The sequence below is a fragment of the Scyliorhinus torazame genome, chromosome 1 (assembly GCF_047496885.1).
Source record: "Scyliorhinus torazame isolate Kashiwa2021f chromosome 1, sScyTor2.1, whole genome shotgun sequence".
In the NCBI taxonomy this organism is placed as follows: Eukaryota; Metazoa; Chordata; class Chondrichthyes; order Carcharhiniformes; family Scyliorhinidae; genus Scyliorhinus; species Scyliorhinus torazame.
In genome coordinates this window covers 116,347,208-116,365,152 of record NC_092707.1, presented here as the reverse complement: position 1 = coordinate 116,365,152, position 17,945 = coordinate 116,347,208, and the positions used below count along the sequence as shown (strand labels likewise).

General features: G+C 42.5%; 1 protein-coding gene across 1 annotated transcript in view; it reads left to right on the top strand.

Annotated features, from left to right (window-relative positions):
• Positions 1 to 11,646, top strand: part of eif3i (eukaryotic translation initiation factor 3, subunit I) — a 43,598-nt gene extending 31,952 nt beyond the window's left edge. Inside the window, exons 9-11 of the mRNA XM_072500306.1 lie at positions 5,465 to 5,538; positions 6,889 to 6,981; positions 11,231 to 11,646. Of these exons, the coding sequence (XP_072356407.1) occupies positions 5,465 to 5,538; positions 6,889 to 6,981; positions 11,231 to 11,312 (249 nt within the window). The 3' untranslated portion in view covers positions 11,313 to 11,646. The remainder of the gene's footprint in view (positions 1 to 5,464; positions 5,539 to 6,888; positions 6,982 to 11,230) is intronic.
• Positions 11,647 to 17,945: the final 6,299 nt, after the last annotated feature.

Sequence of the window (17,945 nt, the reverse complement as noted above, 5' to 3'; positions counted from 1 at the left end):
AACTAGCTGCTGTTCAGATATCTGCACTTGTTTTCTTAATCATTACTCCTTTCTTCTAGCAAAGCTGAGAGATGTTCCCTCTCTAGCCTTTTAAACCAACTGCTTCGAGCAGAGCTGTGAGAGCTGCCTTCTCTCAATATCCATCTCCAACTGGATTCAATTTAGCTAACTAAAACTTAAAAGTTTATCTACCTTGCAAAGCTCCAGTTGCTAAGCAACCCCCATGTGCTTATGCCTTTTATTTATTTTTCATGCCATAGCCCCCTCTAAGCACAATAGAAACACAGTTGGAATTTAACCAGTCCCCACTCAGACAAACATGTTTATCCAGCATGAATCTAACTAGGTTTACCCTTCCAGGCACAGAAATATTAAACCCATTTAAAAGTATACCTTTCTAATGTTATAAAAATATAAATCCTGTAAAACTACCTTTATTTTCCATGAAATTCCTGAAACACCCTCCTTGATTTACATAAGAACATAAGAACTAGGAGCAGGAGTAGGCCATCTGGCCCCTCGAGCCTGCTCCACCATTCAATGAGATCATGGCTGATCTTTTGTGGACTCAGCTCCACTTTCCGGCCCGAACATCATAACCCTTAATCCCTTTATTCTTCAAAAAACTATCTATCTTTATCTTAAAACCATTTAATGACGGAGCCTCTACTGCTTCACTGGGCAAGGAATTCCATAGATTCACAACCCTTTGGGTGAAGAAGTTCCTCCTAAACTCAGTCCTAAATCTACTTCCCCTTATTTTGAGGCTATGCCCCCTAGTTCTGCTTTCACCCGCCAGTGGAAACAACCTGCCCGCATCTATCCTATCTATTCCCTTCATAATTTTATATGTTTCTATAAGATCCCCCCTCATCTTTCTAAATTCCAACGAGTACAGTCCCAGTCTACTCAACCTCTCCTCGTAATCCAACCCATTCAGCTCTGGGATTAACCTAGTTAATCTCCTCTGCACACCCTCCAGTGCCAGTACGTCCTTTCTCAAGTAAGGAGACCAAAACTGAACACACTACTCCAGGTGTGGCCTCACTAACACCTTATACAATTGCAGCATAACCTCCCTAGCCTTAAACTCCATCCCTCTAGCAATGAAGGACAAAATTCCATTTGCCTTCTTAATCACCTGTTGCACCTGTAAACCAACTTTTTGGGACTCATGCACTAGCACACCCAGGTCTCTGCACAGCAGCATGTTTTAATATTTTATCATTTATATAATAATCCCTTTTGCTGTTATTCCTACCAAAATGGATAACCTCACATTTGTCAACATTGTATTCCATCTGCCAGACCCTAGCCCATTCACTTAGCCTATCCAAATCCCTTTGCAGACTTCCAGTATCCTCTGCACTTTTTGCTTTACCACTCACCTTAGTGTCATCTTCAAACTTGGACACATTGCCCTTGGTCCCCAACTCCAAATCATCTATGTAAATTGTGAACAACTGTGGGCCCAACATTGATCCCTGAGGGACACCACTAGCTACTGATTGCCAACCAGAGAAACACCCATTAATCCCCACTCTTTCTATTAGTTAACCAATCCTCTATCCATGCTACTACTTTCCCCTTAATGCCATGCATCTTTATCTTATGCAACAACCTTTTGTGTGGCACCTTGTCAAAGGCTTTCTGGAAATCCAGATATACCACATCTATTGGCTCCCTGTTATCTACCGCACTAGTAATGACCTCAAAAAATTCCACTAAATTAGTTAGGCACGTCCTGCCCTTTATGAACCCATGCTGCGTCTGCCCAATGGGACAATTTCCATCCAGATGCCTCGCTATTTCTTCCTTGATGATAGATTCCAGCATCTTCCCTACTACCGAAGTTAAGCTCACTGGCCTATAATTACCCGCTTTCTGCCTACCTCCTTTTTTAAACAGTGGTGTCACGTTTGCTAATTTCCAATCCGCCGGGACCACCCCAGAGTAGTGAATTTTGGTAAATTATCACTAGTACATTTGCAATTTCCCTAGCCATCTCTTTTTAAGCACTTTATTTCAGTGCATTCTGTAAACTCCAAAATGAATGGTCAGAGAAGTTGATAACTGACCAATGTCAGGATACCATCTGACTGTTCACTAATTTGTGTGTAATCTAATCAATAGAGGGTGCTTGGGAGTTTCTAACCAGACCAGAAGTGTTCTATCTTCCTTCTGCCAGGGAATCAAAAGGTATGGGGGGCAGACAGGGAAGTGGAATTAAGTTTATAATCAGATAAGCCATGATCTTATTGAATGGCAGAGCAGACACAAGGGACTGAAAGGACTACCCCTACGTATGAGGAAAGTGCAATAAGACATATGCTAGATACAGCATTTTATATAAAAACAAGTTGTTTCTATAGTTCATACAAATTTATGTAAATAGTTACATAACTGATCCTGTTGCATACAGTAAACGTTGATTTGATCAATATCCATTTAACATGATTTAATTATATTACGAAGTGTCACATAAAATAGCAATATTAATTCCTTTGGTGTTGCCATTTTGTAAGTTTCAGGCTGCTTTTTGTTAATTTTCAAGAGGGTTAATTGTGGTTTATAATGAGTAGGTGAGGTATTACTTTCTACCACAATGTTCATTGTAATCAACAAATACAGTTTGTATTAAAATAAAGCTTCCCATTACCTTCAACTTCCATGCTTCTAGCTCATTGTAGTTCCTGCTTTAATTAGTACTGACGAATGCATGTCTTGTAGAAGCACTGTGACAAACAATGATAATACTTGAGGAACAATGTTTCAGTTAAACCTCAAGAGCAGAGTGGCTAAAAGTGGGCCATAAAATTTTCAAATTGTTTCACAAGTTTGTTCCAGTGCATAATGAAGTTAAGGTGTGATGGATATGCATTGTGAAGTGTAAATGTTTTATTCATTTAGAAAGTGACATCTGAGTTAAAAGTTTGTTTTTAAATGCTATTCATAATTTAAAGTATTTAATGAAAATTCTTGGGGGTGGACAAGTAATTTTATGATGAAGTCAAAGACACAAAATGCAAATTAATTTTAAGGAATTTCTTAAGTAGTTGAAGCATACAATCAGATTTGATGGTTGATAAATTAGTAGTACATGGTTGTAAATAAACCTCATTCTGTGACTTCCATTTATCTCTCTAGTATTCAGTTGGGAACAGCGCTACTGTGTTTAGAGTAGGCTGTCTCAGAAAGGATTAGTATTCCACTTAAATCTCTGTTACACTTCATTTACTGCATTGCAATGTAGAAGACTACCTTTCACTTTTACCTTCCAGCTCTATTTTTCACAAGTTGCAGTCTTTTCCCACTGATGGTGTGGATAGACGAAAGCTGATACTGCTCTCATTACCTCTATGGATGCAGTAACTGTCTCGTGCATCACCCTTTGTAGACATTCAGCTTAATGGAAAAAGGTCATTTTCAATTAAGCTGTTTCTGCCTCAGTGGCTCAGAGATGAAAGTTATTCATGTGTTGGTACTAATGTTCTCTGTATTTCTACTTGCTGAGGTCTGCACTGAGATTGGGGCAACAGCTTTCATTTTTAATCCACTAAAGAAACAGTGTCTTCCACCACTGGGGGTTTATAATTTAAACTGGTATCTACAAATTTCCTTTAGTTTGTTCTCTATAAGGGGTGCAAGATAATACAAACTATAGCTGCTTTGTCTGAGGTTGGAGTGCTGTGTGAAAATCCTTCATCTGTTTCCTATAGACCAATTGTAGGCTCTGCTACTTGGGATATCTCACATTGGAAAGATGTTTGGAACATAACCAATAAGTATTCGATTCAGAAAACTACTAGAAATTAAAATAATCACAACTGCCGTATAGAGCTGGACAGGTAGACTCGGGTCTGTGACAGAAGCAGAGGAACTGAATTAATATTTCTCATTTCATATTTTTGTTTTTACATCAAAATGATGTCCAGGTTAGAGTAGGTAATATTATTGCTTTGTCTAAATGTACAAAATTACAGCCTCTGGGATATTAGCGAATGTTTAATATTGCCTGTCGTTTAAAAGTGAACGTTTTAACCTAAAGTATCTAACAGTAGTTAAATTCTGGCTTGATGAATTGTTTTAAACCGTGCTGGATCTCCTTGATTGGTTTCTGGACCTGAGATGAATCCAGATCCATGCTTCCAGTGTGAGCTATATGTGATTCTCCTGTAACTGGGCGAACCAAAGGGTGAGGTATTTCCACAGATTTCCCCATAACTGGAAAATGTTACTCTTTCTCAAGTGGGAGAAATAATGTTTCACTGCAACACTTTTTAAAAGCAGTATAGTCACTGAAATTAAATAGCACCTTTATGTGCCATATTGTTTTGCCTCATAATTTCCAATTATTACACAACCTTTATCTGGACCAAGGGTTACTATAGTATATACCCTCTTGGGGGTCATGTGCCCTGGGAGACGGGAATCTAGCCTGCAGTGCAAAGCAGTTTCGATTTAATTTAATTTAACCTTATTCACGAGTTTCTCCAGTTTGAATGTTGTGTATAAATCCTAAATCTAACCACCATGATCTTCTAGTATGTGCGGCTTGGGTTGTGTGTAAATTAATCAAAATATTAATTTCAATTTGTTTGCAGCTCATCAGCCACAAAGACAAAAAACTTGAATGCTGCTGATTTAGATTAACTACTTGTCTGCTGATGTGATCAGGGCTGCCAACAAAAATTGTGTCAGATTAAGGACCAATTCTGAAACCATCACGATAATGGCTTGGAACTAAGTGGGTTTATGAGGCAACAATTTTGGTTATTAACGCTGCTGTCATCAAATGTTAGTCAGTCAAGGTTAAAGTGTCAGTGTAATTTTGTGACCCAACGCACTGTTCATGTGAAATTAAATCATGAGCACGAGTCATTTCTGCGTTAAGTCATGTAACAGGATCTTCAGGGCAGATCCGTACAGTAGCAGTGTTCATGAAAAATGACACACTTTCCTGTTTAATTGACCATATCCAATGCTGAACTAGATAGTGAAGAGACTCTTTCCCCCCCCCCCCCCCCCCCCCACCCCCACCACATTGCAATGAATGAAGTGAACATTAAAGGGTGATTGGTTATTTTTGCTAAAACCTGGTGTGCGGTTTGGTTTGCATTTTATGGCTTGAGGGTGTTTTGTCATGTCGAAGATTTTTATCTGATGCAATGCATAATTTAAAAGCTGATATAAAAGTACCAAACCTTTACAACTGTAGTACGCATCTGATTATTGTAATTCTCAATTAGGCTGCATTCTGTTCATTATCATTTATACAGTGTATTACATGTTTCAATGTCTGGGCATCATCCCCTTTCAGTTAATTGCCAAAGCCCATTTATTGTATTGCATCCTAGAACATCTCTGTAAGCCTGACGAGTGAATGAAGTATTACTGTTGTTAATATAGTATTATTTTGTTCTACTTTGGTTAAATGTCTCAACACTAGATTTTGATTTGATAGGTTGTCCTTGGTGGTGGTCAGGAAGCAATGGATGTTACAACGACCTCTACCAGAATTGGCAAGTTTGAGGCCCGGTAAGTAGCGAACACAGGTGTGGAATTAATTCACTGACCTTCATTTCGATATGTTATCTGCTTGTTTTGTGAGTTTAGCCCAACATGAATACTTGTGTATTCATGAATTATGCTATGTATTTATGAACTATGCAAATATGCTGAATTCGACTTCTTTTAAGAGTGTGTCCGAACTGTCATTACTGATATCCTGCTCATCAGGAAACTTTGTTCCCTATTCTCCATTAGTTCGGAATAATATTGTGCAGCATCGGGAGACTCTCCAAAGTGCAGACTTGTGTCTTTGAAAAGTTTACTTTAAGAAGAATGCAATTAGCTAATGCAACTCAAGTATTTGAAATGGGAAATGTCTACTTAACTCTTGTGTGATTTCACAGGGGGGCTGTTTAGCACAGGGCTAAATCGCTGGCTTTGAAAGCAGACCAACACAGGCCAGCAGCATGGTTCAATTCCCGTAACAGCCTCCCCGAACAGGCGCCGGAATGTGGCGACTAGGGGCTTTTCACAGTAACTTCATTTGAAGTCTACTTGTGACAATAAGCGATTTTCATTTCATTTTATTCATTTCAGTGGAACGTGAATTATCCGCATTCAGCTTTGTCTCTAGCTCTGTCAAAGTTATTTCAGTCTCATGCCAGACATTGTTCCATTGCAAATCTTTTATTATTTTTGTTTTATAAAACTGTTACGTTAATTGTCCTGCCATCCCTGGATGTTGTTGCACCATATGTCCACAACCTGAATTTGAGGACAGTTCAGTCGAACCCTATTGCCTATTCCCGATCTGAGAACTCCGCACACACCGGCAATTCAACCAGGAACATTTTACTTTTGATAGCTGAGACAGAGAATTTACTTTGTCTTCAAAACAGTTCCTTATACATGTTTTAAATTAAAATTGTTATTAATAATCTTAGTTGAGGGAATTTATTGATAGTGATTAGCTTTCGGATTGCAGTGCATTTAAATAAACTTTTCAACTTGGTTTCCTGATTGCAGATGACCCTGATTGAGTTTCAATGAATACAATTCTATGTGGTCATTAGAAACTTTCTCATTATTAATGAATCTGATATTGACCAGAGATTAGGTGGAATATTCAAACATATTTAGTTATTTTTTCTAAAAAGGAATTGGGAAAAGAAAAGATATCAGCAAAGGCTGTGATGTACACAAGAATGTGTTGTTGAATGCTTACAGGGGTAATATTGGCAGGAGTTGCCAAACAATCTGTAAATCAGATTATTTTGCCCTCGTGGCTTCAGAGAAAACACACTGTAGTTGGGGGCTGTTGTCCACTAATAGCTATGGAACTGTATGATTGTTTAATCAATTCCTTTCCCTTTTTAGATTTTTCCATTTGTCATTTGAAGAGGAGTTTGGTAGAGTGAAGGGTCACTTTGGACCAATCAACAGCGTAGCTTTCCACCCCGATGGAAAAAGGTTGGTACAATAATTAGAAACTTGCTATTATGAGTTGCACTGAAACTAGCAAAAGAAGGATTCTCATTTTTTTTTTTTTAGATCCCAAATGACATTGTTCTTCAAATAGACCAATTCCAAACACAGTTTAGAAATAGTACGAAGTCTTACAACACCAGGTTAAAGTCCAACAGGTTTGTTTCGATGTCACTAGCTTTCGGAGCGCTGCTCCTTCCTCAGGTGAATGAAGAGGTCTGTTCCAGAAACACATATATAGACAAATTCAAAGATGCCAAACAATGCTTGGAATGCGAGCATTAGCAGGTGATTAAATCTTTACAGATCCAGAGATGGGGTAACCCCAGATTAAAGAGGTGTGAATTGTACCAAGCCAGGACAGTTGGTAGGATTCTGCAGGCCAGATGGTGGGGGATGAATGTAATGCGACATGAATCCCAGGTCCCGGTTGAGGCCGCACTCGTGTGCGGAACTTGGCTATAAGTTTCTGCTCGGCGATTCTGCGTTGTCGCGGGTCCTGAAGGCCGCCTTGGAGAACGCTTACCCGGAGATCAGAGGCTGAATGCCCTTGACTGTTGAAGTGTTCCCCGACTGGAAGGGAACATTCCTGCCTGGTGATTGTTGCGCGATGTCCGTTCATTCGTTGTCGCAGCGTCTGCATGGTCTCGCCAATGTACCACGCTTCGGGACATCCTTTCCTGCAGCGTATGAGGTAGACAACGTTGGCCGAGTCGCACGAGTATGTACCGCGTACCTGGTGGGTGGTGTTCTCACGTGTAATAGTGGTATCCATGTCGATGATCTGGCACGTCTTGCAGAGATTGCCATGACAGGGTTGTGTGGTGTCGTGGTCACTGTTCTGAAGACTGGGTAGTTTGCTGCAAACAATGGTTCGTTTGAGGTTGCGCGGTTGTTTGAAGGCAAGTAATGGGGGTGTGGGGATGACGTTGGCAAGATGTTCATCGTCCTCAATGACGTGTTGAAGGCTGTGAAGAAGATGACGTAGTTTCTCCGCTCCGGGGAAGTACTGGACGACGAAGGGTATTCTGTCGGTTGTGTCCCATGTTTGTCTTCTGAGGAGGTCGGTCCGGTTTTTCGCTGTGGCGCGTTGGAACTGTCGATCGATGAGTCGAGTGCCATATCCCGTTCGTACGAGGGCATCTTTCAACGTCTGTAGATGTCTGTTACGCTCCTCCTCGTCTGAGCAGATCCTGTGTATACGGAGCGCTTGTCCATAGGGGATGGCTTCTTTAATGTGTTTAGGGTGGAAGCTGGAGAAGTGGAGCATCATGAGGTTATCCGTAGGCCCAAGAGGCCAACAGCGAACCCAAGCAGACTACCAATGAACCGGAACAGCAGATCGAGAGATCTGCGGTGCGGCAACCGAAGAGGAAAGAGTCGAATTGGACCCCTCCGGAAGGCCGCTGCCTTAGAGTCGACATGTATGCTCAAGCCGTCAGGAGTCGCGTCAATGCCAGATTCATCAGTCGCATTCACAAGACAGCCCCGAGCGTCACCCAAGCACAACGCAATGCCATCCGCGCTCTCAAGACCAACCACAGCATCGTCATCAAACCAGCAGACAAAGGGGGGGCCACTGTCGTACTGAACAGAACGGACTACTGCAAAGAAGTATACCGACAACTGAACAACCAAGAACACTACAGACAGTTACCCGCAGATCCGACCAAGGAACACATCCGCCAACTTAACAGACTGATCAAGACCTTGGATCCAGATCTTCAGAACACCCTACGTGCTCTCATCCCACGTACTCCCCGCATTGGAGATCTCTACTGCCTCCCGAAAATACATAAGGCCAACACACCAGGCCGCCCTATCGTTTCAGGCAATGGGACCCTGTGTGAGAACCTCTCTGGCTACATCGAGGGCATCTTGAAACCCATCGTACAAGGTACACCCAGCTTCTGTCGCGACACGACGGACTTCCTACAGAAACTCAGCACCCATGGACCAGTTGAACCAGAAACATTCCTCGTCACAATGGACGTCTCGGCACTCTACACCAGCATCCCCCATGACGACGGCATTGCTGCAACAGCCTCAGTACTCAACACCGACAACTGCCAATCTCCAGACGCAATTCTGCAACTCATCCGCTTCATTCTGGATCACAACGTCTTCACCTTCGACAACAAGTTCTTCATCCAGACGCACGGAACAGCCATGGGGACCAAATGCGCACCCCAATACGCCAACATCTTCATGCACAAGTTTGAACAGGACCTACTCACCGCACAGGACCTTCAACCGATGTTATACACCAGATACATCGATGACATTTTTTTCCTTTGGACCCACAGCGAAGAATCACTGAAACGACTACACGATGACATTAATAAGTTCCATCCAACCATCAGACTCACTATGGACTACTCTCCAAAATCAGTTGCATTCTTGGACACACTCTTCTCCATCAAGGACGGTCACCTCAGCACTTCGCTTTACCGCAAACCTACGGATAACCTCATGATGCTCCACTTCTCCAGCTTCCACCCAAAACACATTAAAGAAGCCATCCCCTATGGACAAGCGCTCCGTATACACAGGATCTGCTCAGACGAGGAGGAGCGTAACAGACATCTACAGACGTTGAAAGATGCCCTCGTACGAACGGGATATGGCACTCGACTCATCGATCGACAGTTCCAACGCGCCACAGCGAAAAACCGGACCGACCTCCTCAGAAGACAAACATGGGACACAACCGACAGAATACCCTTCGTCGTCCAGTACTTCCCCGGAGCGGAGAAACTACGTCATCTTCTTCACAGCCTTCAACACGTCATTGATGACGATGAACATCTTGCCAAGGTCATCCCCACACCCCCACTACTTGCCTTCAAACAACCGCGCAACCTCAAACGAACCATTGTTTGCAGCAAACTACCCAGTCTTCAGAACAGTGACCACGACACCACACAACCCTGTCATGGCAATCTCTGCAAGACGTGCCAGATCATCGACATGGATACCACTATTACACGTGAGAACACCACCCACCAGGTACGCGGTACATACTCGTGCGACTCGGCCAAGGTTGTCTACCTCATACGCTGCAGGAAAGGATGTCCCGAAGCGTGGTACATTGGCGAGACCATGCAGACGCTGCGACAACGAATGAATGGACATCGTGCAACAATCACCAGGCAGGAATGTTCCCTTCCAGTCGGGGAACACTTCAGCAGTCAAGGGCATTCAGCCTCTGATCTCCGGGTAAGCGTTCTCCAAGGCGGCCTTCAGGACCCGAGACAACGCAGAATCCCCGAGCAGAAACTTATAGCCAAGTTCCGCACACGTGAGTGCGGCCTCAACCGGGACCTGGGATTCATGTTGCATTACATTCATCCCCCACCATCTGGCCTGCGAAATCCTACCAACTGTCTTGGCTTGGTACAATTCACACCTCTTTAACCTGGGGTTACCCCATCTCTGGATCTGTAAAGATTTAATCACCTGCTAATGGTCACATTCCAAGCATTGTTTGGCATCTTTGAATTTGTCTATATATGTGTTTCTGGAACAGACCTCTTCATTCACCTGAGGAAGGAGCAGCGCTCCAAAAGCTAGTGACATCGAAACAAACCTGTTGGACTTTAACCTGGTGTTGTAAGACTTCGTACTGTGCTCACCCCAGTCCAACACCGGCATCTCCACATCACAGTTTAGAAATGTTTAGAGAGAATTTGTCTTCTGGGGCTTCTTGTTTTCTTGGTTCCGAGGGTATGTAGGAGACTAAAGGGAGTTTATCCATCACTGCTGGTAAATTTAAAGATATTGTAGATATATTACTGTAATAACTTCAGTTTATATTTTAATGAAATCAAATTATCATTACGTAAATTATAAAAATGAGACCAAATGGCTGACTACTTAGAAGATACTCATGGTGGCATTTCAGAAATTGTCTTCGCCATTTTATAGATGTCTTGAGTAACATGATTTAGATAGTGGAAATTAATTTAATAGATGTGCAGTAAGGGTATGAATTTGCCAGAACAGATTGAAATCTGGAAACTCTTATTAAAATATTGCAAGAATAACGAACGGTGTGAGTGAAGAGTGCAGGAAGGAATTAGTGCAGCCAAACTTAATTCCAAAGTTGTTAATGTTGTTGAACATCTACACCAATCTTAGTACTTAAATGTTTATTTTCCCTGTTTGCTAATTCAAATTTTGGGGAAGACTTGAATGTGCAAGAATCAAATCTAATAATTGTTCTTCTTTACAGTTACAGTAGTGGAGGTGAAGATGGTTACGTGCGAATACATCATTTTGACCCACAGTATTTTGAATTTGAGATGGAATTTTAAGGAGTAAGGAGAGATTGTTTTCAAATTGTATTACAAGATTTATTTTGTTAAATAAATGAATACAAAAGAACATTAACAGCATTTACTACACTTTAATTCATTTATTCAATTGTTCTGATTAATTGGATCTTTGCACCGCAAACATACAATTTAATTGCATTTTGTAGATACATAATCTGGACCAAATTGCAACGGTCACCCAAAAAATTAGTTTTAATGAAATTCGCAGAATATGTAATTCAGTTTCCTTATAAATTATATTCTGAGTTAGAACACTGGCATGAAGGACTGTTTCACCACTTCTGAAATAAAAATCAGCCATTTGAGCACAAAAGTTGGTTATCTGTGAAATTATTTTAAACCTATATTGTCCAAATGATTAATGCTCAGGCTCCTGTACCTGATTCATCTTGTGTTTAGTGAAAACCTTTACATTTGTAGTGTATTTGTGAAGGAAGGATGTTCGAGCAGGAGTTTTCCTATTTCTCTCCGTTTCATCGCTACAAATCAATCATATCTTGCATCAAAAGATGATCCTGAGTGGGTTTCACTGTTCAATCTATTTAGCATTTTTCCCCTAAACTTAAGCCAATTGGTTTTTAAAAAATTTTGCCTTAATCTTTGCACATGTCACTGAACAGTTAGATATTTCTATTGCATAAAATCTCTACTATACCTTTTGCATAACTTGCAAAAGTATATAAGTGATATTTTTTGCATCCAGTACCTGTAGTTGCCCGAGTGAAAACTATTAATGACTATTTTATAAATGGACTATATTGTCTTCTCTCAAAACACCATTATCAATGTTCAGAGTTAATATGCAATATAACAGCTGCTGATATTTCAATCTTGAATTTCTGGGTTCAGTGATCCAACGCACAATTTTAATGGCTTGTTTGCAATCACTACCTATTATATATTAAAATTGGAAAGCCTCCCAATGAGGTTACAGCGGAGACCAGCAGAACATGCAAGGAATTTTGGGCCAAACTAACTGAATACCCATGATGTGGAGATGCCGGCATTGGACTGGGGTGAGCACAGTCAGAAGTCTTACAACACCAGGTTAAAGTCCAACAGGTTTGTTTCAAATCACTAGCTTTCGGAGCGCTGCTCCTTCCTCGGGTGAATGAAGAGGTAGGTTCCAGAAACATTTAGATAGACAAAAAGTCAAAGACGCAAGACGATACTTTGAATGCGAGCATTTGCAGGTAATTAAGTCTTTACAGAGCCAGAGAGAAGGGTAACCCCAGGGTGAAGAGGTGTGAATTGTCTCAAGCCAGGACAGTTGGTAGGGTTTCACAAGCCCAGGCCAGATAGTGGGGGGTGAATGTAATGCGACATGAATCCAAGGTCCTGGTTGAGGTCGTACTCGTGTGCGGAACTTGGCTATAGGTTTCTGCTCGGCGATTCTGGGTTGTCCCGCATCCTGAAGACCGCCTCGGAGAACGCTTACTTGAAGATCAGAGGCTGAATGCCCTCGACTGCTGAAGTATTCCTCGACTGGAAAGGAACATTCGTGCCTGGCGATTGTCACGCGATGTCCGTTCATCCGTTGTCGCAGCGTCTGCATGGTCTCGCCAATGTACCACGCTCGGGACATCCTTTCCTGCAGCATATGAGGTAGACCACGTTGGCCGAGTCGCACGAGTATGTACCACTTATCTGGTGGGTGGTGTTTCACATGTAATGGTGGTACCCATGTCAATGCTCTTGCACGTCTTGCAAAGATTGCCATGGCAGGGTTGTGTGATGTGGTCGCTGTTCTGAGGCTGGGTAGGTTGCTGCAAACAATGGTTTGTTTAAGGTTGCACGGTTGAAGGCAATTAGTGGGGATGACCTTGGCAAGATGTTCGTCTTCATCGATGACGTATTGAAGGCTGCGAAGATGTCGTAGTTTCTCTGCTCCGGGGAGGTACTGGACGGCGAAGGATACTCTGTCGGTTGTGTCCCGTGTTTGTCTTCTGAGGAGGTCGGAGCGGGTTTTTTGCTGTGGCGCGTTGGAACTGTTGATTGATGAGTCGAGTGCCGTATCGTACGGCCCATATGAGTACGGCCTCAACCGGGACCTTGGATTCATGTCGCATTACATTCACCCCCCACCGTCTGGCCTGGGCTTGCGAAATCCCGCCAACTGTCCTGGCTTGAGACAATTCACACCTCTTTAACCTGGGGTTACCCCTATCTCTGGATATGTAAAAACTTTATTACCTGCAAAGACTCGCATTCAAAGTATCGTCTTGCATCTTTGACTTTGTCTATATAAATGTTTCTGGAACCTACCTCTTCATTCACCTGAGGAAGGAGCAGTGCTCTGAAAGCTAGTGACATCGAAACAAACCTGTTGGACTTTAACCTGGTGTTGTAAGACTTCTTACTGTAACTTAATACCGACAAATCTAAAAAGGCTCAAAACATAGTCGCGTATCCAAGATAATGACTTGAAAAGGAAAGTAAAATGGGCATGTCCAGCTGCAAACCTGGTGCACCTTGAGCTATTAAAGTTGATTTTTATAGTCTGTTCAATTTTGGCCATCTACACTAACCTAGATACAGTGATGCAAATTTTTCATGTCTGGACAATATTATTACATTTTTCAAAAAAAGGGTTTGAAATTAAATGCATAAAGCGGACTCTCCAGTTTTAAATTTCGATCCGCCATGTCCATGATTGTTGGAGCATGTCCGTCACCAGGTCGTGGAGACTATACTCGTGCTTCCAACCCCAGTCTCTCTGAGCATTGCTGTCTTCCAAGCTCATTGGCCATCCATCAGTGAAAATAAACAGTTGAGAGAAAAGGAAGAAAAATATTTTATAGGGGGGTGGGGGAGAGAAGCATAGGTTTATCTACAATATGCATAGTGTCAATATCTGGCCAACTATCAGTTTTTGTTTATACTCTTCTATGGGGTTGGGTGTCACTGGCTAGGTCAGCATTTATTACCCATCCCTTATTGCACTTGGGGAAACCACCATTGTAAACCGCTGCAGTCCATGTGTAGGTACATCCACGGTGCTTTCAGGGAGAGAGTTCCATGATTTTGGCCCAGCGACTGAAGGAACGGCGATATATTTTCAAGTCATGAAGCTTTGTGGCTTGGAGGAGAACTTCCAGGTGGTTCCAATGTAAATCCCATGCCCTTGTCCTAGTTGGCAGAGGTTATGGGTTGGAAGGTGGAATTAAAGGATCCTTGGTGAGTTTCTACAGTGCATCTTGTAGATGGTAGACACGGCTGCTACTGTGCATTGGTGGTGGGAGGATGAATGTTGAAGGTGATCAATGGGTGCCTATCAAGCAGCCTGCCTTGTCCTAGATGGTGTCAACCTATTTGAGTGTTGTTGGAGCTGCACTCATGCAGGCAAGCGGAGAGTATTCCATCACACTTGTGCCTTCTTGATGGTGAGCAGGCTATGGACAGTCAAGACATGTGTTTTTCTCCACAGAAATGCCAGCCTCTGTCCTGCTCTTGTAGCCACAGTCTATGGCCATTCCAGTTCAGTGTCTGGCCAACTGTAACGCCTGAAGATGTTGATAGTGGGGGTTCAGCAATTGTTGAATTCTCTTGTTGGGAGCGGTTATTGTCTGGCACTTGTGTGATGTTTTCAACCCAAGCCTGGATGTTGTCCATGAACTGCTTCAGCATCTTGGGAGTCGCAAAGGTGCAATGTTCAGCATCAATCAGCGAACATCCCCACTTATGACCTGATGGAGGGACAGTCATTGATGAAGCAGCTGAAGATGGTTGGGCCTCGGACACTCCCCTCAGTAACTCTTGCAGTGATGTCCTGGGACTGAGATGTTTGACTTCCAAAAACCACAACCATCTTCCTCTGTGCTAGGTATGACTCCCTGTTTCCCCCCTGTTTCACTTAAAAGATCTTCAGTTATAAGGATAGTGTGTTTGATGCAGTCTGCATGGATTTTAGCAAATCTTTTCACAAGATCTTATGTGACAGACTGATCAGCCAAGTATCAAATTGGATCCAAAATCACCACCATTTGCAGGAAGCAAAGTTTTTTAATGACCGGAATGCTGCTTCTGCTGGGATTTAACAAGACTTAATGCACGGTTCCTTACTGTTCATGGTGCTTATCAATGATTAAAGTAGGGGGTATGGCTAAGAAACTTGCAGTAACTTCCCCCATAAGGTGAGCCCAATTATGTGCATTACCTTTCCACCTTTCTAATACAAGTTTTCGCTACTTGGGGGTCCAGGTGGCCCACAACTGGGCCTCACTTCATAAGCTGAATTATTCAAGCCTGATAAATGTTAAAATGGACCTACGGAGGTGGAACAGCCCTGCTCTCTCTTTGGCGGGTAGGATTCAAGCAATTAAAATGAACGTACGTCCAAGGATTTTATTTCTCTTTCAATGTCTCCCCATTTTTCTGCCGAATCTTTTTTTATTAAGGTCAACAAATTAACATCTTTTATTAGGTGGTAAGAATCCCAGAATCCACAGCGTTCTACTCCAGAGGGACAGACAGGAGGTTTGGCCCTCCAAATTTATTGTTTTATTACTGGGCTCCTAACAGCCAAAAAATATTGTTGTGGATCAGTGGCCCTGATTCTATTTGGGGACAAATGGAGACTCACTCTTGTATTAAGTCTACTCTCCTTGCCATAGTTACTGTGCCAATGCCCTTTTCTCCTGCTAGACTTTCCTCTAACCCCATGGTCATCTCTCCACTTAGGATTTGGAAACAGTTTCAACAACATTTTATTCCTTTCCCTGTCTTCATTGGCCCCTCTCAACTTTTGGATTGGACCCAATATTTAAATCTTGGAAAGCGAAGGGACTTGAGCCTTTTGACCACCTGTTGTGGAGGGTAGGTTTGCCAGTTTTAGAGAGCTAGCTGACAAATTTGAGCTACCCAATTCTAGCCTTTTTCGTTAATTTCAATTTCGCAATTTCTTTCGTATGGCTTTTCCTTTCTTTCCTTTGGCTGCACCGTCCTCCTTGTGGAACAGGACTTTATCCTTGGCTCAGCCTGACCAGGGGTCTATTTCAGACCTATATGGCAATATTCTCTCGTCAGATCCCTCCTCACGAAATGGGATGAGAGCAAGATGAGAGAGTGAGCTTTCTCACAGAAGATGAGAAAGATACTTATTAGTGAGGCTTGGGGGGAAGCCCTTTACAAGGTCAACTCCACGTCCTTCCCGGTTGAGTGTAATTCAGTTTAAGGTGTTGACCAATGCAAGGATGTGGGTTTTTTTTCCAAACGTTGGGGACAGATGTGGTCACGGATCGCTTGTCCCAGCTGACCATACGCATATGTTTTGGTCCTGCCCCAGACTTGCCAGCTTCTGTGCTTCCATTTTTAGTACTATGCCGGAGAAAATCCGAGTGGATTTAAACCCATGTCCACTGAGACATTTTGGGGTTTTAGATTCGTCGGTGTTTCACTCTGGGATGAAGGTGAATGTTGTTGCCTTTGCCTCACTGATAGCCCGGAGGTGAATATTGTTTGGTCGGAGCTCTCACACTCCACCCAGTGCATCTGCTTGGTTGGGTAACTTAATGCAATTCCTACACTTGGAGAAAGTCAAATACACTATCAGAAGGGTCCGTAGAGAGGTTCTACCTAGGATGGCAACCACTTGTTTCCTTTTTTGAGGATCTAGACACTGTCAGCTGTTAGGGATTTAGTTATAGTGTTTAAATTAATTATGTGTTTTTGTTTTATGCTTTCTTGCATTCTCGTTGGTTGTTTGTTGTTTTGTTATTATGTAAAAAGTCAATAAACATAGGCCTGTAAATTCCTGCTAGCGGTAGGATGCCAAGCGCCACTGATTTTAGAGAAATGTGCACATTTGCCTGCGCTCCAATGATGTGTGGAACCTTCCTTTCTCTGCAGCAGCCTCGGGCACAGTGGTTAGCACTGTTGCCTCACAGTATCAGGGACCCGGGTTCAATTCTGGCCTTAGGTGACTGTCAGTGTGGAGTTTGTATGTTCTCCCCATGTCTGCTTGGGTTTCTTCTGGGTGCTCTGGTTTCCTCCCGCAGTCCAAAGATAATAATCGCTTATTGTCACAAGTAGGCTTCAATGAAGTTACTGTGAAAAGCCCCTAGTCGCCACATTCTGGCACCTGTTCAGGGAGGCCGGTATGAGAATTGAACCCACACTGCTGGCCTTGTTCTGCACTACAAGCCAGCTATTTAGCCCACTGTGCTAGATGTGCAGGTTAGGTGGATTGGCCATGCTAAGTTGTCCCTTAGTGTTCGGGGATGGACAGGTTTGGTTCCGCAGGGGAGTGGACCCAGGTAGGGTACTCTTTCAGAGGATTGGGGCAGACTTGATGGGCTGAATGGCCTCCTTCTGCACTACAGGAATTCTATGGTTCTATTCCATGGTTCTTGGAAATACGGGGAGAATGTACAAACACCACACAGTCATCCAAGGTCTGAATTGAACTCTGATCCCTGGTGTTATGAGGCAGCAGTGCTAACTAGTGTGCCACTATGTTAAATACATTGTTTACTTCAATTCTCATACTCATTTATAATTATCTCAATTAAATGTGTGTACTGATGTTTGTAAAGGTTAATGTAAAACATTAATTCACAAAAATAATTTTATAAATACAAAACTTTGAAACCAGTTAACATTTCACTTAACATT